General features: G+C 39.7%; 1 protein-coding gene across 4 annotated transcripts in view; it reads right to left on the reverse strand.

Annotated features, from left to right (window-relative positions):
* The window catches only part of heatr1 (HEAT repeat containing 1), a 120,834-nt gene that overhangs the window by 63,211 nt on the left and 36,698 nt on the right, over positions 1-20,925 (reverse strand). For all 4 annotated transcript variants that reach the window (XR_009515042.1, XM_059985663.1, XM_059985664.1 and 1 more), the window contains exons 12-19: positions 18,806-18,913; positions 16,798-16,893; positions 14,905-14,993; positions 13,992-14,203; positions 9,728-9,849; positions 4,197-4,391; positions 2,510-2,693; positions 250-398 (exon numbers count right to left, since the gene is read on the reverse strand). Coding sequence is in view for 3 of the 4 variants with exons in the window: in XM_059985663.1 (XP_059841646.1) it covers positions 250-398; positions 2,510-2,693; positions 4,197-4,391; positions 9,728-9,849; positions 13,992-14,203; positions 14,905-14,993; positions 16,798-16,893; positions 18,806-18,913 (1,155 nt within the window). In the remaining variant the exon portion in view is untranslated. The remainder of the gene's footprint in view (positions 1-249; positions 399-2,509; positions 2,694-4,196; positions 4,392-9,727; positions 9,850-13,991; positions 14,204-14,904; positions 14,994-16,797; positions 16,894-18,805; positions 18,914-20,925) is intronic.

Here is a 20,925-nt window from a genome sequence, read left to right on the forward strand (position 1 = left end):
CAGTGCAAAGGTTATCAGCTTATATGTGATATTTCATCAACAAGGAAGATGGCTTCTGATCTACCAGTACTTCTCTCCATTGACTTTGTCCATGCAACAACAATTAAGAGCATTCCAAATTGCTTTGCTTGGACATGCAAACTTAAGTAACCTTACCAGATCAGTATTAGAAAACATTGCATTTAACAATCTTGTCTGTGCATTACGGTAATGCCCCCTTCATGCCCATCTCAATAGTTAAATATTAACCTGAATCAGAAGCTGCAAGAGTATCCTGAAGCTTGCTACAAGGCTTCCCTCACTTGCACCACATATAATAAGATCAAACACATCAATGAGAAGATGAAGATAATCACAATTTTGCTCATCCAAACTTTCAGGGTTCCACCAAGAGAGATCTGAAAAGATAAGAAGGAAAGTGATCATGCAATGGAATGGAATGCAACTAAATCATCTGGAACACAGCCAAAAGAAACACTCTAAGGCATGGGAAAAGCAGCTGCATATGAGACTGAGGTAACAACTTGAACCCTTCTGAAACTGAAAAAATCCTCAATGGCTAAAATTATACACCACAGGGCAAGAAAGCAAAATGCCAATAGCCAATAAGAGTCAAATTTCCTCATTGGCCCAGTTATTTCCAGTTATCCCTTCATTACTGTCAACTCTTATCAATTTGTATTGATACACCATGGAAAGCATATCCAGATGCATAATTATTTGGTACTACAACTGCCCTGCAAGAAACTAAAGAGTTGTAGAAACAGTTCAGCACATCACAGAAATCAGCCTCCTCTCTATGGACTCAAGTCTATACTTCTTGCTGCCTCATTAAAACAGCCAGAATAATCAAAGACCCTATCCATCCCATTTTCTCTGCAGGAAAAGCAGAAGATGCAAAAGTCTGAAAGCATACACCTCCAGGTTCAAGGACAGCTTCTATCCAGCTGTTAGCAGACTCTAGAATGGACCTCGTATGACAAGGTGGACTCTTCACCTCACAATCTACCTTTCACTTTATTGTTTACCTGTACTGTACTTTCTCAGTAGGTTTACACTTCATTCCGCATTGTTATTGTTCTGCCTTGTTCTATCTCAATCCATTGTGTAATGGTTTGATCTGCGTGAACGGTGTATACAAGCCTTTCACTGTGTCTTGGTACATGTGACAATAATAAACTGATATCCAATAACTTTTTTGAAGCAAAGTGAAGAGTGAGATCACAGGTCATGTTATCAGCTGCGTTTATGACCACACCGAAAATACAGCAGCCCTGGGCAAGACCTAGCTTGTGTTTTCACCAATGACATGTCTCAATAATGCTTCTGGAGCATTGCCGAGGGGAAATGGGCGAAGTTTACATTGCAATCTTGACTTTAACATACTTCTGACAAGATGGCACTAGCAAACAAGGTGGCCAACAATGACGTCCTTCAGACAGTTCACAAAACTACTTTTTACTACTTTCAAATATGATTCTGCTAAGCTCCATGCAATTGGAACCTGTAATTTATATTTCAATGGTGTGGTTTTGGACTAACTGAGGGATCTATCTCTGAGAGTTCAGTGAGGGTTGGAGTGGAGTTTGCGGTCTGCAGGCCAAGAGGACAGGAGGTGGAGCGTGAGCACATGATTGACTCAATTTCTCGCCGACCAGAGCAGAAGGTAAGTGGGTGTTCGGCACCGTCGGTCTGCGTCTGACCAGTCTCTTTCGCACTCGGTGCTGCTGGAAGAAGATGCCAGAATCTCTTGGGACTTGAGCAAGGTCTGATCAACACGGTTTGTGGATTGGACTTGTGCATTTCTGGTTATTCCTTTTTTGTTGCTATGTTGTGTGATTTTAATTGAAGTGGACTGACTCTGTGGCCTGCAGTCAATGAATGACACAGCGCTAAACTGAACTACACTGAATATTCCAAGATTATTTCAAAGTCCGGTGGTCTGATGTTTAATACTCTGTGTGTTATTCACTCAGTTTTTTGCCATTTGCATGATATGTTGCTTTTATTTTGCAAATTGAGTGCTTGATGTTTTCTTTGAATGGGTTCCATGGTTTCTTTGCTTCATGGCTGTCTGCAAGATGATGAATCTCAGGGTTGTGTACTGTATACATACTTTGAACCAACGTAGAGTTGTAATTTCTAAAATGACTAACTTAGCTCTGGAAAAATGTGACTTATTTTATACTTTAGCCAATCATTCTAAAAGAGCATAATGACAAATGCCCTAATGTGCGACAGTGACTAACAAAAATGTGAGTTCTCTGACAGTAATCTTTTTACATTAATAAATATATTAGCACACTAAAATGTTAAATTGCTGAATTAACAAATCTCAGTTATAACTGGGTCAAATAAAAATTAGTTCCCATGTTGTCTGCAAACAAATGAACTCCAAAGCTTAATTTTAACAGAAATACTTTCATTTGACTCTTAAAGAAGTTCAGCAAATTATTTCTACCTAATGTGTCATGTTAAAAGTACTTGAACTGTCAACAACCAAATTCACCTTCGAGCAGCGATTCAGGTGGTTTGAAAGCCATAATTAAGTTCTTGAGCAGCAAAATGAGTATAAATCCAGATTCTGCACTCCACCCAACATCATCCTTCAAATGCTCCACATACTCAGTAAGCAGCTCCACTGGTACCACGTTCCCTTCAATATGAAGAAGATGCCACTTCCGTGTAATTTTCTGCAACGTTGAATAAGAAGTGATGAAGTCACACTGGAAGTGTTAACAAACTGATTTTTTCCATGAGATGTAGGGCTATTTCTGTTTGGGGTATGCTTTGGAGACAACTACCTAATTTTCCTCCCCATAGCATAAGCACATGAGATTCTGCAGATGCTGGAAACCCACAGTAACACACAAAATGCTGGAGGGACTTGGCAGGTTGGGCAGCATCTGTGGAAAGGAACGTTTTGGAACTAGACCCTTCATCAAGACATGCTGACATTTTGCTACTCCTGCTCATATCTTTAACTTTTAATACTAAGCAGATTGATGTTAAGTGCTAGAATAGAATAAAAGAATCGTATTTATTTACAATTGCTTAACAGTAAGGAGGTCAGAATCCAAGCTAGTGCATACTAAGAAGAGAGTAAATTAGTGCTAAATGATAATGTGATAATGAAGGGAGCAGTTCAAATTTGTTATTGGATATAGAATGGAATTAATTTTTAGCTTGAAATTCACATTCCAGTAATTTAATTAAAACTTGTGATTGAAATTTTTAGGTAAAAGACTGGGATTAGTAAGACTGTTTAATAAAACTTAAAAGATATCCAGTATTATAGAAGACTCTGGAGTGCAAAGTGCAGTACCACAAACAGGGTACAACTGATTTTACAACATCCATTCAGTTACTCAGATCAGTGCTGCAAAAAAAGAGTTCTGTCAGATAAATTTCAGGTAACTAGTTCTTTTCAAACTTTTTTTGAGAAAACATGGGATAGTGGTCCCCATAAAGTTGGCTGGAGGTTTCTCATCTCACAAAACACAGGACACACCTTAAAACAATACCATTGAGGGAATTCAATGTTAAGAAAAACACAGCGCTCAGTTTTAGAGATGCATACCTTTCAAAAAAAAGGGCATTCAATCCTTATACAGGGGGTAAGTACATGGAACGAGTTGCCACAGGAAGTGGTCGAGATGGATACAATTGCAATATCTAAGTGGCATTTGATAAGTTTATGTGGGAGGAGGACTTGGAGGATTATGGGCCAAATGTGGACAACTGAGATGAGCAGAGATGAGCTGTTGTCATGGACCAGATGGGCCAAAGGGTCTGCTTCCATGCTGTAGTGTTATATGACTTTGACAGTAATCATATTGAATATCCTCTTGACAATGAAATAACATTATACCCATTCCCACAGAGCATTTTCTGTTTTTCAGCAGTGCCAAAGCTCATCTCAGAAGTGTAGGAACTTGGGTGAATACAAGGAGGTGTTTGTGGAATTGGTGTGAGTTGACACGATAAAGCTGTAGCGATCCCAGTTAAAATGCACAAATTGACTTTAATCAACTTTCCATTACAATAGCCAAAAGAAGTCCAAAGGAAACTTTTGACAAAGATCTTCTACAAAGAGAAAAAGCAAGCAAAAGATTAAAATATTAGAAGCAAAATATTGCCACCATCTGCTTTAAATATTAAAAAGCTGTAGCACTTGTATCGTTAAAGACTCTTACCCAGTCTCTGCTTTTTGAAACTAGTTTCTTCAGTTTCTTCTCTAAAACACCATACACTTGTAAAGCATGTTGCAAATAATCTGGATCTGGCTGCATCTCTAAGGTCTGGACTACAGCAAAACTCAGTACCACAGAGTTGAGCTTCTGCTTCAGGGTTGAGGTTTCTTTTTTAATAACTTGCACAATGTTTCCTATCTGTGGACAAAGCAATTATTAATGTCAAAATTCATTGGAATAATAGGATTTTATGCTGCTTGATACAAGAGCTCACTTTCTCACTCAGTACAGGCAGTCCCCAGGTTACGTAAGAGTTCCGTTCCTGAGTCCGTCTTTAAGTCGGATTTGTACGTAAGTCAGAACAAGTACATCCGGTATTATTTAGTGTCAGCTAGTCAAACGTTTGTCTTAGTATATAGTATATATTTTACCTTTCTACGCATATAAAACACTTAAGAAACTTAAGTATTCCAATAATTAAACCACTGCGTTGCTTAGTAATAATTGTAGCTTTCATCGGGGCAGGGCCTTTCACATGCTCCATTATTCTCACTTTATCCGTTATCCTTTAAAATTGTTCTGATTGTTGACCGACTGTAGCCTAACGCTTTTCCAATGACCGATGGCATTTCACCTCTTTCCAAAAGCTTTATTATTTCCACTTTATTTTCAATCATGATCGCTTCCTGTCAATGGAACAGAAACACTGCGGGCGGCGGGTCCCAACCTCTGCTGGGTCCTAAGGATCACCACACTGAATTCGCTGGGTCCGAAAGTCCATCGCACTGAGACAGGTTAAATGGGACAAGTGGGGGCTGTGCTGGGTTTGGGTATTTGATCCTCCACAATATTCCACGTGGGAATTTAAACTGGAGGTGGCACTGCTTTTTTTACGAGGTCGAGTTGCGAGCTCGACATCAACCTGACACTGATGGTATGGGAGTCACTAGATCGACATCAACCCGGAACGGGAGCGGTCTGTCTCTGGATCGAACTCAGGAAACTCCGTTCTCCAGCCCGGCACTGATCTCACTGCGCCACCAGCTGACCGGAACAGGGGGAGGGGGGCGGGGGGCGCGGGATCAGGGTGAATCTTACTAAGAAAAATTTAAGCCAAATACAAAGTTAAACACAGTGTCAATGGCAACTACTTAAAATGGCGGACAGCATTCTCCTTCCTCGGTTTGTAAGTACGAGTTGTCCGTAGGTCGGACGTTCGTAACTCGGGAACTACCTGCATTAATTTAAATCAACATTTCTCTTTCCTTTAACCACTGGTCAATTTCAGTATTTCCCAGTTTTATCGTGGACAATGAAATAGAAATTAGTTAATTGATGACTGTTTGAGAAACCTTCTGAATGAACATTTTCTAATCAGAAATAAGTTACATGACTATTTCTAATTCTAATTCTAAGATAGTTCTAAGATAGTTCTAATTCATAAACCTACAGTAGTATCGTTTAATGGAACATTTACTAGCTATGAACTCCATGCTTTCCATATTTCACAAACATTAGTTCCACTGTTAATATTTAATTTCTTTTAGTATGCTTAATCCGATTTGAATTGTTCATTTTTCATTTTGTTTAGTACATTTACTCTCTGCAATATTTAATTTCAAGTTTTGACTTTTATTCATTTTTAATCTTTTTTTTAATTGATTTAAAAATATGAAGACAAATACAAATCAGAAGTTATATCAAATACATATTCCAATGGAAGTACAAACAACAAAAAAGGAGTGTACACTGTCAAAATCATATATAGTATAATATTGAACTCAATATCCACAACCCCTCTTAACAATTCAAAAGAAAAGATCAAAAATTGCCATTATTAAGAAAAAAAAACCCACTAAACTAACCTAAAACAAAAAAAAAAGACTGGGCATTCCACTTGAGGATATAATTACAAATAAAAGGGGAAAAATCCTTCCGGTCAAATCTGAAAAGTCATGGAAGAGAAGGAAAAAAATTACCTAAAAAAGTGAAAAAAAAGAGAAGAAAATTTAAATCATGTGAAAATATTGAATGAAAGGTCACCAGGTTTGCTCAAATTCAAAAGATGTATCAAACATCCGATTTCTAATTTTCTCCAAGCTTAAACACGGCATAATGAAGGAGAGCCAAATAAAAAAACAGTAGGTGGATTAGGATCTTTCCAATCCAACCAAATAGCTCTCCTAGCCAATAAAGTTGAAAAAGCTATGATACGTTGAGCGGAAGCAGAAACATTTCCTGCTTCCTTCGGCGTGATCCCAAAAATTGCCGTAAATGAATTAGGTTGTTGGTCTAAAGCTATGACTTTGGAAAACGTTCTAAAAACATTGCTCCAGAGATTATTTAATGTTATACAAGACCAAAACATACGAGTTAAGGTAGCCACCTCGGCATTACATCTATCACAGGTGGGATTTATATTAGAAAAAATATGTGCTAGTTTATCTTTTGACATATGCGCTCTGTGCACCACCTTGAACTGAATCAAGGAATGAAGGGCACAAATGGATGAATTGTTGACTAAATGTTAAATTTTATTCCATTGATCATCTGAAAGTGACTCCCGAAGGGGGGGGGGGGAAGAGAGAGAGAGAAAACACTTATCGAATTACTGGGTGAACGAGTAGTTTTTGGGGTACAGCAAGTCTGTGTCTTTATTGATGATTGCTGCACGCTTGAGTGTTCGGTGGAGGGCACTGATGCTTTTTTGCTGGTGGTGGGGTGGGGGAGGGATCGTTGCCTTGCTGCTGCTTGTGCGTGGGAGGGGAGAGGTTGGGGGGGACTCTGGGGTTCTAACATTTAACTGTCATTCATTCTTTGGTGCACTCCTCTGTTTTCATAGATGTTTGCAAAGGAAAAGAATTTCAGGATGTATATTGTATACATTTCTCTGTCATTTAATGTACCTATTGAAAGATTAAATCTTATTTTGTCATAACCACTGCTTTCCCATCCTAACAAATGTCCAGCCCTAGTTTATCACAGCAAAATTTAAAAGAAGCCAAGAGATTGGGAATGTGTCTTTGGAGCATGACGTTTACAATTATTCAACAAGATGATACATGCCTCTTTATTTGTCAAGACAGGCAAGACTTTATGATTAATTCTTTAACTCCAAGTCTATCTCCATTGTAGATAACAGGGCTAAGGGGGTGGGCAGGAGATAAAAATATACAGGATTACAGAAGAAGTATAAAGAAAATTGAAGAACTAATGATAAGAAAACCAAAGTCAAAGTAAAAAATAAACTGGAATTGAAATAATATTCTCACAGGTACTAAGCTTGTATTGCGTACTGTTCGTACAGATCAATATCATTTTGGTACACTGAGGTAGAATAAGTTATAATTTAAAAATGCAGAATGAAGTGTAACAGCTACAGAAAAAGTATGTAGAGAGTAAGGTGCAGAACGTTAAAGAGGTAGATCGCTAGAACAAGAATCAATTTTATTGTACTAGGGAGCCATTCAATAATCTTACAATAAGCTAGGCAGAAGCTGTCCTTGAGCCTGGTGCATTGTGCTTTCAGGCTTTGGTAAGTTCTGTCCAAAGGGTGAGTGGAGAAAACAGAACACCCAGAGAGGGGGTCTTTGATTGTGCCGGCTACTTTACTGAGGCAACGAGAAGTATAAACAGAGTCCATGAGTCTTCCGTGAGGTGTCCACAATTCTCTTGTGGTCACAGGCAAAGGAATTGCCAGATCTGGTTAGGTTACATCTTATTGAGCTTCAATAGAAATTGACAAAGGCTGATGGGGTTGTGCTTCAACCTCCTGAGGAAGTTGTTTAGTTTTCTTAGCCATGGCATCTACTTGGTTGGACCAGGACAGGCTATTGGTGATGTTTGTTAGGGCCTCTGTAAGATGAAAAAGCTGATTGCGGACTTCATGAAGAGTAAAGTGAAGGAACACAAACCAATCCTCATAGAGAGATCAGAAGTGGAGAGAGTGAGCAGTTTCAAGTTCCTGGATGTCAAAATCTCTGAGGTCCCAACATATCTCTGCAGTTATAAAGACAGCAAGACAGCGACTTTACTTCATTAAGAGTTTGAAGGGATTTGGTACGTCAACAAATACACTCAAAAACTTCTATAAATGTACCATGGACAGCATTCTGATAGGCTGCATAACTGTCTGCTATGGGGGAGCTACTGTACAGGACCAAAAGAAGCGGCAAAGGGTTGTAAATTTAGTCGGCTCCATCGTAGTTATTAGCCTACAAAATACCCAGGACATCTTCAAGGAGCGGTGTCTCAGAAAGGCAGCGTCCTTTATTAAGGACCTCCAGACTTACATAAGTACCTGTTTTTGCTCACCAAAAGAAATCTGAAGATTTTCACTTTTACAAAAAAAGGCGACTGCTTTAAACTTGTGCTTACCTCGAGAAAGACTACCATGACCATGAAGCCTTGCACGGGCAGGTGTGTGCGCATGTGTGTACGTGCCCATTTTTTTCTACAAATTGGTTTTGGCTAAATCTTCCAGATTCTGGTAGGTGAAACTACACTGTACATATATTATTTCTACTTTATATAGGCTGTGTAATCATCATATAATTCCTGCTTTTACTATATGTTCGTGTTATTTTAGGTTTTATGTGTTATTTGGCATGATTTGGTAGATTATTTTTTGGGTCTGGGAACGCTCAAAGATTTTTCCCATATAAATTAATGGTATTGCTTCTTTGCTTTATGCCATTTCAGCTTACAAACGGTTTCATAGGAACGCTCTACTTTCGGATAGTGGGGGGAAACTTGTACCCTTTTCTCACTGTACCACTGGATAGGAGGATTAGAGGCCTGAAGGCACACACTCAGCAATTCAGGAACAGCTTCTTCCTCTTTACCATCCGATTCCTAAATAGACTTTGAACCCTTGAACACTACCTTACTTCTTTAAAAAATATGTTTTTTTGCATGATTATTGATCTATTCAATATGTGTATACTGTAATAGATTTTTTTTTCCCCTTCTACGTTATGTATTGCATTGAACTGCTGCTGCTAAGTTAACAAATTTCATGACATATACCGGTGATAATAAACCTGATTCTGATACGAAACTCTCAACCTCAGTGCCGTTGACACAAGCAGAGACAAGTGCACCACTTCACTCCCTGAAGTCAATGATCAGCTCTTTTGTTTCGCTGACACTGAGAGAAACATTGTCATGACACTATCGTATAGAACTGTAACTCAAATCAGTTTCAGAAAAAGATAAAAGATACAGAAAACCAGAAGCAATTCTGGACAGTTAACAAATACTACATTTGTTTAAGAGAAGGACTTCACAGCTGTGTGGATTACATCGCATCAAGCAGATTGGAGGCCCGATCTTTGGTACTTGACCAGCTTGCCATTTTTCCCTACCAAAGCTCACATGATCAATGGCCCCTTGTTATGAATACTAGGCAATAAAAATAAATAGAAGAATACAAGATGAGGGAAGATTACTTCTCATTTGGTCTCCAGGAAAACAAGGTTCATTCTTACAAAGCGGTACCACCAAGATTAATTTTATACCATATTTTTTCTTACCATTTGAGTCCTTGCAGAAGGCTCCATTGAACACAAGTTTTTGGCCAGGAGCTCAATCATTTTCTGACTTGCCATGCCAACCATTTCTTTCATGTTACAGTTGTCTAAAACTTCCTCAAGCACTGTTAAAACAAGTTTAAGTTTTAATCAGTCCCAAACATAAGTAGTAACAAAAAGGAGCAAGGAAAAAATTCCTTGAATAGAACAATCATGTAAAGCAGATATAAGGATCAGTAATTTATTCTACCAAAAAGTTGTCCATTCAATCTGTTGAAAACTGTAGATAGCAGGACTCCATACAATCATCCATAAAAATAACTACACCTATTCCATATTTACATGCCACATTCTATAGACTAGATGAATGCACAATTAGCTTAAATTATGCACACAAAACTGCAGATGCTGGAAATATTGAAATTGCTGGAGGAACTCATTAAGTCAAGTGGCATCAGTAGAGGGGAATAAACAGTTGACATTTAGGGTTGAAATATTTTATTAGGACTGGAAAGATCCTGACTTGCTGAGTTCCTCCAACACCTTACTCCCACATAGGAGATTAGTGGGCAAAATTAGGGCACATGGTGTTGGGGGCAGAGCACTGACATGGATTGAAAATTGGCTGGCTGACAGGGAACAAAGAGTAGTGATTAACGGGTCCCTTTCGGAATGGCAGGCTGTGACCAGTGGGGTACTGTAAGGTTCGGTGCTGGGACCACAACTGTTTACAATATACATTAATGATTTAGATGAAGGGATTAAAAGTAACATTAGCAATTTTGCTGATGACACAAAGCTGGGTGGCAGTGTGAAATGTCAGGAGGATGGTATGAGAATGCAGGGTGACTTGGACAGGTTGGGTGAGTGGGCAAATGTATGGTAGATCCAGTTTAATGTGGATAAATATGAGGTTATCCACTTTGGTGGCAAGAACAAGAAGGCAGATTACTATCTAAGTGGAGTTAAGTTAGGAAAAGGGGAAGTACAACGAGATCTAGGTGTTCTTGTACATCAGTCAATGAAAGCAAGCATGTAGGTACAGCAGGCAGTGAAGAAAGCTAATGGCATGCTGGCCTTTATAACAAGAAGAATTGAGTATAGGAGTAAAGAGGTCCTGCTGCAGCTGTACAGGGCCCTGGTGAGACCCCACCTGGAGTACTGTGTGCAGTTTTGGTCTCCGAATTTGAGGAAGGACATTCTTGCTATTGAGGGAGTGCAGCATAGGTTCACAAGGTTAATTCCCGGAATGGCGGGACTGTCATATGTTGAAAGATTGGAGGGACTGGGCTTGTATACACTGGAATTTAGAAGGATGAGAGGGGATCTGATTGAAACATATAAGATTATTAAGGGATTAGACACGCTGGAGGCAGGAAGCATGTTCCCACTGATGAGCGAGTCCAGGACTAGAGGCCACATTTTAAGAATAAAGGGTAGGCCATTTAGAACAGAGATGCGGAAAAAAATTTTCACCCAGAGAGTGGTGGATATGTGGAATGCTCTGCCCCAGAAGGCAGTGGAGGCCAAGTCTCTGGATGCATTCAAGAGAGAGTTAGATAGAGCTCTTATAGATAGTGGTGTCAAGGGATATGGGGAGGGGGCAGGAACGGGGTACTGATTATGTATGATCAGCCATGATCACAATGAATGGCGGTGCTGGCTCGAAGGGCCAAATGGCCTACTCCTGCACTTACTGTCTATTGTCTTACTTGTTGTTGAAATTATTTTTTTTATGTAGAAATACAGCGTGGAATAGGCCCTTCCAGCCCTTTGAGTTGCACCGTCCAGTAACACTGACTTAATCCTAACCAAATCACTGGACAATTTACAATGAAGGCATAGCAGAGCAGACTCGATGGGCTGAGTGGCTTAATCCTGCTCCTATATCACTGTCTAAAGGGGAGGGGGGGGGAAGAAGTGCAATAGTGAGGGGAAGTGCATAGTTAGAGCAGCAGACAGATTCTGTGGAAATGAAAGGGACACCCAGATGGTAAGTTGCCCCCCAGGTCCACAGCATTCCAAAGGGGGAGTGTGAGCAATCAGACAATGTGGTACATATTGGTACTAACGACACAGGCAGAAAAAGGGAGGTGGTCCTGGAGAGAATATAGATAGTTAGATACTAAACTGAAAAGCAGGACTTCCAGGGTAGTAATCTCTAGATTGCTGCCTATGCCACATGCCAGTAAGGGCAAAAATAGAATGATCCAGCAGGTGAGTGTGCAGCTGAGGAAATGATACCGGGGGCAGGGTTTCAGATTAGGATCTGTTCTGGGGGCTTATACAGAAGAGGGCATGTTACACATGAATTTGAGGGCTACCAACAGCCTTGTGGGCAGGCTTGCTAGAGCTGTTGGGGAGGGTTTAAACTAATCTGACAGGAGGATGTGAAATGCAGTGATAGGGCTGTGGATGGGGTAAGTTGGTATACAAGTTGATGCAGTGTGTAGTGAGACTGTAAGGAAGGGTAGGCAGATGACGGGGCAAAATTGCAGTCAGTGGGGTAAGTTGAAGTGTAACATGGGAACAAACTCGTAAAGAGTGATGAATACAGAACTGAAGGTGTTATATTTGAATTCACATATTGTATGGAATAAGGTAGATGATCTTATAGTACAGTTACAGATTGACAGGTATGATGCTGTGGGCATCAGAGTCATGGCTGAAAGAAGATTTGAGTGTTGTTGCTCCTACTAAGAAGGTGCTTAAGAAGCTGAAAGATCTGAAGGTAGATAAGTCACTAGGACCAAATGGACTATACCCCAGGGTTCTGAAAAGGGTAACTGAAGATATTGCAGAGACAGTAGTAATGGTTTATTTATTTATTTAGAGCTGAGCAGGCCTTCCTGACCCATGCTGCCCTAGCAATCGCCGACAAACCTGATTAACTCTAACCTAACCATGGGACAATTTACAACGATTGATTAACCCACCTGGTGCATCTTTGGATTGTGGGAGGAAACTGGAGGACCCAGACAAATCCACACATTCCATGGAGAAGACGTACAGAGACTCCTTACAGAACAGCACCGGAACTGAACTCCAAGCTCTGGAATGCCCCGAGCTGTTATAGAGTCTCACTAACCGTGCCACTACCATTGCACCCAATCTTTTATTAATCTCTGGATTTTAGAATGGTTCTGGAAGGCTGTAAAACTGCAAATGTCATCCACTTTTAATATTACAGATGAGGTTTTGGGGTATTTGGAGGCAAAGTCAGCATGGTTTTCTTCAGGGGCCCACGGAACTAGCATGGATAGAAGATTAGCTGACTGGCAAGAGGCAAAGAGTGTGAATAAAGGGGGTCTTTTTTAATTGTCTGCTGGTGACTGATGGTGTTCCGCAGGGACTGGTGTTGGGACCACTTCTTTGCAAGTTATATGTCAATGATTTGGACATTGTGGCCAAGTTTGCAGATGGTACAAAGACAGGTGGGGGGCAGGCAGTTTGAGGAAGCAGGGAATCTGCACTAGAACAGGAGAAATTCCAAAAATCAGAGGTGCAAATGGACTTGGGTGTCCTTGTGCAGGATTCCCTCAAGGTTATCTTGCAGTTTGAGTCAAGGCAAATACAATGTTAGTACTTACTTCGAGAGGACTAGAATACAGAAGCATCTATTTAATGCTGAAGCTTTATAAAGTATTGGTCAGACTGCACTTGGGAGAATTGTGAGCAGTTTAGGCCCCTTACCGACAAAAAGATGTGCAGCCAGTGGAGAGGATCTGGAAGAGGTTCACAAGAATGATTCTGAGAATGAAAGGGTTAATGTATGGGAGCGTTTGATGCCTCTGGGCCTGAACTTGCTGGAGTTTAGAAGAATTAGAGAAGATCTAATTGAAACCTATTGAATACTGAAAAGCCTAGATAGAGTGGATGTGAAGAAGATGTTTCCTATAGTGAGGGGGTCTAGGACCAGAAGGCACAGCCTCAGAAGAGAAGGACATCAATTTAGAACAGAGATGAGGAGGAATTTCTTTCAGCAGAAGGTAGTGTATCTGTGGAAGTCACTGCAACAGGGAGCTTTGGAGGCCAAGTCATTAAAAGCGGAGGTTGACAGATTCTTGATTAGTCAGGGCATCAAAGCTTATGGGCAGAAGTCAAGAGAAAGGGGTTGAGAGGGATAATAAATCAGTTATGTTGGAATGGCAGTGCAGACTCAATGGGCTGAATGGCCTGATTCTTTTTTATGTTTAATTCTTTTCCTATGTCTTATGGTCATTACTGTTTGATGTAAACACCATTAGGGCAAGAAGATCACTTTTACCTGCTGGCCAGCCATGAAACAGTGGATTCCTGGAGCATATATCTGAATGAACAATGAACTTAGTGATTTTCTGATCAACCGACTGTTTTGAAGGGTTGGTCAGCACCATGTAAGGCATTAGTTCCATCCAAATCTGGTGTGTTAGCTGTGCACTCCCATTATGCAGATTTCCCATGTTTAATAAGTTAACTGCTTCTTCAAGAACAACATACCTATTGCAAATTAAAGAACAGTAAGTTGGACTGGCAAAAAACATTTAAGCAAAACACATAAATCCTCGTGTGATTTATTAAAATGCAATGAAGCAACATTTTCTTGGCCATCAGTTTTGCAGTTAGTGCAATCTCTTCTTCACCCATTGACTGGAGATATTGTGCAGCATACATACAATTCATTGTAAATTCTCCCACTCACTCAGTGCATCAAATACTGTGCATTACTCTAGTGCTCTGCACCTAATTAAAGAGGTGCAAACTTACCCAACCCAAATTTGACAACCTGAACAGTACAGGTCTGTAACAGGTCTCTTTATGAATAATTAAAATATGACACAAGGATATATTAATAAGGCCAAAATTTGATTGCCAGTGCATCAGCGGTGGATGAGTTAATGCTAACAATAACCAATCTGACAGGAGGATAGCAAAAAATTAATGCTTTAGCTCCTGATAAACATTTTGTAACTGTTGGAAAGAACAAGATGGCATCAGCCAAGACGCAGTTACCCCCAAATAAAGATGGCTGGCCTTGTTAGTGGTATCTATCTCCTGTTGAAATGTGCTTTTTCAGAACAAATACTTTCGTTTCAACAGGGAGAAAGAAGGGAGATATTTGAATTTCTCATATTAAGTATTTCTAAACATTCTAATTATCTCTAAGCTATATAAACATTTATCCTTATAATGTTACCCACCAGTGTTCATTCTCAGAAAGATTCACCTGTCGAAACAGTGACAAAAGAGAAGAAACTTTCTCTTCTTGGACCAAATGTCTTGAGTAGGCCTAAAAATTAAGCAAAATTACACTTTATCATGAAGTTTAGTTCATTGTTTTACAAAATATTAGCTTTTTGTTAAGACAGCAGCAGTGGATGACAGCTGCCAAGGTCACCCAAAAATGAATCCTAGACATTAGTCAGTTGCCCAATTAAATAGCAACTCGCTTTTAAAGAAAGCTTCCCAAGAACTTCTGATGAAAGAGCCGGTCTAATTGGCAAAGTATAGTTATTTTTAAAATGATTGTTATTAACTGTAAATAGTCAAAGAGGGCATCTGTTTATAACTTTTGTACAAGGAGTCCAATAGACACGCTGACATGTGGCATGAGAAACACAACACAAGGAAATATACTGTATACTCAATGGCCGCTACCTTCTCTCCTAAATAAAGGGGCCACTGAGTGGATGTTCATGGTCTTCAGTTGCTGCAGCCCATCCACTTCAAGGTCTGACACGTTGTGCATTGAAAGATGTGCTTCTGAACAACACTGTTATAAGGTGTGGTTATCTGTGATACTGTCACCTTCCCATCAGCTTGAACCAGCCTGGTCTTTCTCCTCTGACCTCCTTCATTAAAAAGACATCTTCACCCACAAAATTGCCACTCACTGGATGCTTTTTGTTTTTCACACCATTCTCTGCAAATTCTAGAGACCGCTGTGTGTGAAATCCCAAGAGATCAGCAGTTTCTGAGTTACTCAAGCCACGCCATCTGGCACCAACAAACATCCCATAGTCAAAGTTACATTTCTTCCCAATCTGGTGTTTGCTCTCAACAACTGAATCTCTTTACCACGTCTGCATGCTTTTATGCATTGAGTTGTTGCACGATTAGCTGATTAGATAATTGTATTAATGAGCAGATGTACAGGTGTAACTAATAAAGTGGCCACTGTGTGTATGTTCTACAAGTTAATGTGTCAAACAAATACTCATTTGTTTTGCGGAATGCTGATCTTCAAAAATGGAAATTCTTTAGAGACAAAAGGAAATGTTAAATACAATTGACTTCCGACCATGTTTTATTCCACTCAAGTTAGAGACAACATACCTTATGTTGGTTAAATATGATACAAATTTAAGAGAAGATACTCTCAGAATATACTACAGGAAATATTCAGGAAAGAGAGGCAAGAGACATGTAAAAATGAAGCTGTTGTTTTCAATAGGTACACCAAAAGGTGGCAGCAAATTTCATGAATTACTCATCTGGGATAGAACCAGATTTGCATTGCACCTTTTACAACCTCAAAATGCAGAAACACTTTGTGGTAGATGGAGAACTTATGATCTGCGGTCATAGCCACGATACAGAAAACATAGTAGTTATTTTACGCTAAACACAAGAAAATCTGCAGATGCTAGAAATCTAAAGCAAAGTGCACATAATACAGGAGCAGCTCAGCAGGCCAGGAGGGAGGAAACTTCTTGTATTACTTCTTCGCCTCCCCATACCTCTCCCCCCACAGCTTCTTACTCTGACTTCCCCCCTTTCTTTTCAGTCCCAATGAAGGGCCTCGGACCAAAACATTGACAGTTTACTCTTTTCCATAGATGCTGTCTAGCCTGCTGAGTTCCTCCAGCATTTTGTGTGTGCTGCGCAACTGTTGATAGCCAGGTCAACTATGATGGATAGTGAAATTTAAGTACTGGTTACAATACCAGGGACAATTCTCATACTCCTTTCCAGACAATGCTGCAGCATTTTCTAAAGAGATGTTGCAGGTGAGAAGGTTACCAAGCTGACACAAAATGGGCTTATTACCCAGGCCCAACTTACCACCAATTAGAAGAAAACTCTAAACTCACCTCCAGAGCTTGAAGAGCAACAAGAACTACTTCTGGACTGTCATCTTTTATTCGTTCCAAAATACTTTCTTTCAAGAAAGTATCATCATATCCCTCCTTTAAAAGAAGTTTTCAAATTAATAACAATTCATGTTACCTTCTATGATCAAACAGCTGGCAAATTCAAGTAACATTCCAATGCCTATAGTGTGTCTGACAATCGACATTAAACAGGCATTCATCGTGTTCAAGCTGCCGCCCCAAGAAGCAGGCTGATTACGACATCCATTATCAGGTTGGAACCAAAATGTTTAAAGCAAAGTGATGCAGCATTATACAACTCTTCGATTTGCAAATTATAAAACCACATTACTTAAAAGAAGATCATCACTAAATGCTTATAGCATTGGAAACTACTTGGCCATTATAATTCTATCTACTAGCTCTATGTAAGGAGCAATCCAGCCAATCTCTCAATTCCAGTAAGCCCTGAAAATTCTATCTCCTCTGCTACTCTGACATTGCGTGGTGTCAAAATATACACCTTTGTTCTGGATTGCTGTCAAATGTGAACAGTTTGTCTCTACATACACTGTGTTTGAAAGTGTCTTTATCAGAATTCGCTGTGACACCCTCTACTCTACCTGCATAATTTAAGTCCCTTATTGCTGGAATAATTTTTGTAAATTTCTCTAGCACTCTCCATTTACACATTTCCCAATAATCATTTAAGAATGTCTTTCTTTTAAAGAAAAAAAAAAGGCATTGAACTACTCAATCTAAAACTATTGTGATATACTGTCAAAATATACTTCAGTAGCTCAATATCTCAAACTTTGTTAAGGACGTGGTTAAAATTTATTGCCTACAGTATACCTCACTAACACACTATGCTACACTAACATGCAGTGATTAGTAGCTGTTACATCTAAGGAAGGCTTCATTTCATTTCACATCTCTCGTACATTGAAACCTAGGAGAAAGACCTTTCACAGGCCCTGTAATGACATGGTCTTGGCCTAGAATTAATCACTTATCACTTGTTAACTTCACCATGAGCAGCCTGCCTGTCACTTCAGATAGTTGTAACTTCAGAGCATTAACTTGTATATGGAATGCTTTTAAATTTAGGGATTTGAAAAGTCCCATGACATTCACTTCAATAATCAATTCCTTTACATAGATTTTAGATTACAAAATCTTCTGATAAAGCAAGCAATTAAAAACAATGAAATGGAACTTTCCAGAAGAGGTTTGCATTTTATAATATTTAATATTCCTTCCCAGACTTCCCCAAGTACTTTATTGCCAATTTCATAACTTTGAAATGTAGACAGTTTTGCAATATGGCAACCAATCAGTGTAGAGCAATCAACCACAAACACAGTATTATAGATAGCTCAGTTTTAATACTCAATAAAACCTAGATATTGGCCAAGAAATTTATTTATTGAGATACACCATGGAATAGGCCCTCCTGGCCCTCCAAGCTGTGCCAGTCTGTGACCACTGATTTAACTATAACTTAATCATGGAACAATGTACAATGACCAATTAATCTACTAACCAATACATTTTTGGACTGTAGGTGTGTATGTATTCCATGGCGATGACGTATAGACTCCTTACATATGATGTCAGAATTGAACTCTGATCCCAAAGCCCTAAGCCAGGGGTTCCTAGCCTGGGGTGCACAAACACCTTGCTTAATGGCATTGTTCCATGGCATTAAAAAAGATTGAGAACCACTACCCTAAGCTGTAATAGTGTCTCGCTAACCACTATATTACCATAGTGCCTGCCCCTCCTCCAAAATTGTGTCCTGAGACTTTTTATATTCACTGGAGTGAGAAAAACAGGGTCTCATATTAACCTTTCACCTCTCAAAACAACTCTCTTCACTGACATATTAAAGCAGGCTTTTGTGCAGTGAAACAAACAGGGAATTGCTATTTGGAGGTTCGAATGCTAACAATATGGCTGAACATGCAGAGCGAATATATTGGTCAATAATTAAACCCTGCATTACCTGTGAGGTTTTAATGATTTCCTTTAAGTGTTCCACAGCAGATATTCGGACGTTAAGCCGTGGGTGATTGAGACTCAGCAACAGCGATGTGTCAGAATCTGTCAACAACTAAAATCGTGATATTTTGGTTAGAAGTTATTAAAGAATAGATTTCAGTTGACTTTACCAGAAGGACGTGGTTCCACAAGCCCCAAATCTAGCCCAAGCACTTGTACTTACATGAGTAAAAACAATTTACCATCAGAAACTATTGGACTTGGAAGGTTAACTGTCAGAAAATATGAGCCCATCTCATGCTCTTCCAGTGAGAGCCAACTAACAGCTATCTACAGCAGGGGTTCCCAATCTGGGGTTCACAGACTCCTTGGTTAATGGTAGGGATGCTATGGCATAAAAAAGGCTGGGTACCCCTGATCTAGAGTTAGACCCTCTCTCAGCTTTTCCCTTTGTAACTGTGATGTCAATTGTACCTATGACTATGAACATCATAGGGAAAAAATGATATTAAACCAGGATGCAGAAAAGATTTACCAGGATGTTGCCTGGACTTCAAGGCCAGAGCTAAAAGAACAGGTTGTGTAAATACGTTCAGCAAAGTTTCCTTAATCAATACTTAGATGAGAGAGTGTGCAATTCTAGATCTCCTATGAGGAAATGAGACAGGACAGGTGACAGAGGTTTGTGCAGAAGAACATTTTACAGCTAGTGATTATAATGCCATTAGCTTCAAGGTAATTAGAGCAACGAACATAGAAATCTACAGCACATTACAGGTCCTTCGGTCCACAATGTTGTGCCGATCATGTAACCTACTCTAGAAAATGCCTAGAATTACCCAGCCACATAGCTCTCTATTTTACTAAGCTCCATATACCTATCTAAGAGTCTCTTAAAAGGCCCTATTGTATCCGCCTCCACCACCATCGCTGACAGTACATTCCACGCACCCACCACTCTCTGTATGAAAAACTTACCATTGACATCCCTTCTGTACCTACTTCTAAGCACCTTAAAAACTATGCCCCCTCGTGTTAGCCATTTCAGCCCTGGGAAAAAGCCTTGGCTATCCACAAGATCAATGCCTCTCATCATCTAATACATCTCTATCAGGTCACTTCTCATCCTCCGCTACTTCAAGGAGAAAAGGCCAAATTCACTAAACCTATTCTCATAAGGCATGCTCTCCAATCCAGAATTATGCAAGAGCATAGATCAGGTCCTCAGGCTGGGATTCTGAATTGGAGAAAGGCCAATTTTGATGGTATCAGCAAGGATTTGGCAAGTGCGGATTGGGTCAGGTTTTTTTTTGGCAAAGGCGCACTTGGTAAAGGGAAGGCCTTCAAAAGTGAATTTTATAGAGTACAGAATTTGTACGTCCTTGTCAGAATAAAAGACAAGGATAACAGGTTTATGGAATTTTGGTTTTTGAGAGATATTGAAGCTCTGGTAAAGGAAAAGGAGGTGCACAGTAGGTATAGGCAGGCAGGAAGAAATGAGGAGGGCTAAAAGAAGGTATGAGGTTGCTCCAGCAGACAAGGTGAAGGAGAATCCTAAGGGCTTCTACTGATACATTAAAAGCAAAAGGATAGCAAGGGACAAAATTGGTCCTCTGGAAGATCAGAATGGTAATTTATGCGTGGTCAAAAGAGATGGGAGAGATCTTAAATAGATATTTTTGGATCAGTATTTACGAGGGAAATGGACACAGAATCTATAGATGTGAGGAAATGCAGCAGCGAAGCCATAGACCCTGTACAGATTACTGAATAGGTGGTCTTGAGGCAAATTAGGATGGATAAAACACCAGGGTATGACAAAATGTTCTCTTAGACCTTGTGAGAGGCTAGCACAGAAACTGCAGGGGCTCAAACAGAGATACTTAAAATACCTGCAGTTGAGGTGCTGGAGGATTGGACGATAGTAAATGTTGTTCCGTTGTTTAAGAAAGGCTCTAAGAATCAGCCAGAAAATAATATGCCAATGAGTCTGACACCAGCAATGGTAAAGTTATTGTCAGCTATTATTAGGGCCTGTATTTGCATCTATTTGGATAGACAGGGGCTGATTATGGATAGACAACATGGCTTTGTGTGTGATAAGTTGTATCTAACCACACTTAC

This window comes from Hypanus sabinus, chromosome 12 (assembly GCF_030144855.1).
Source record: "Hypanus sabinus isolate sHypSab1 chromosome 12, sHypSab1.hap1, whole genome shotgun sequence".
NCBI lineage: Eukaryota > Metazoa > Chordata > Chondrichthyes > Myliobatiformes > Dasyatidae > Hypanus > Hypanus sabinus.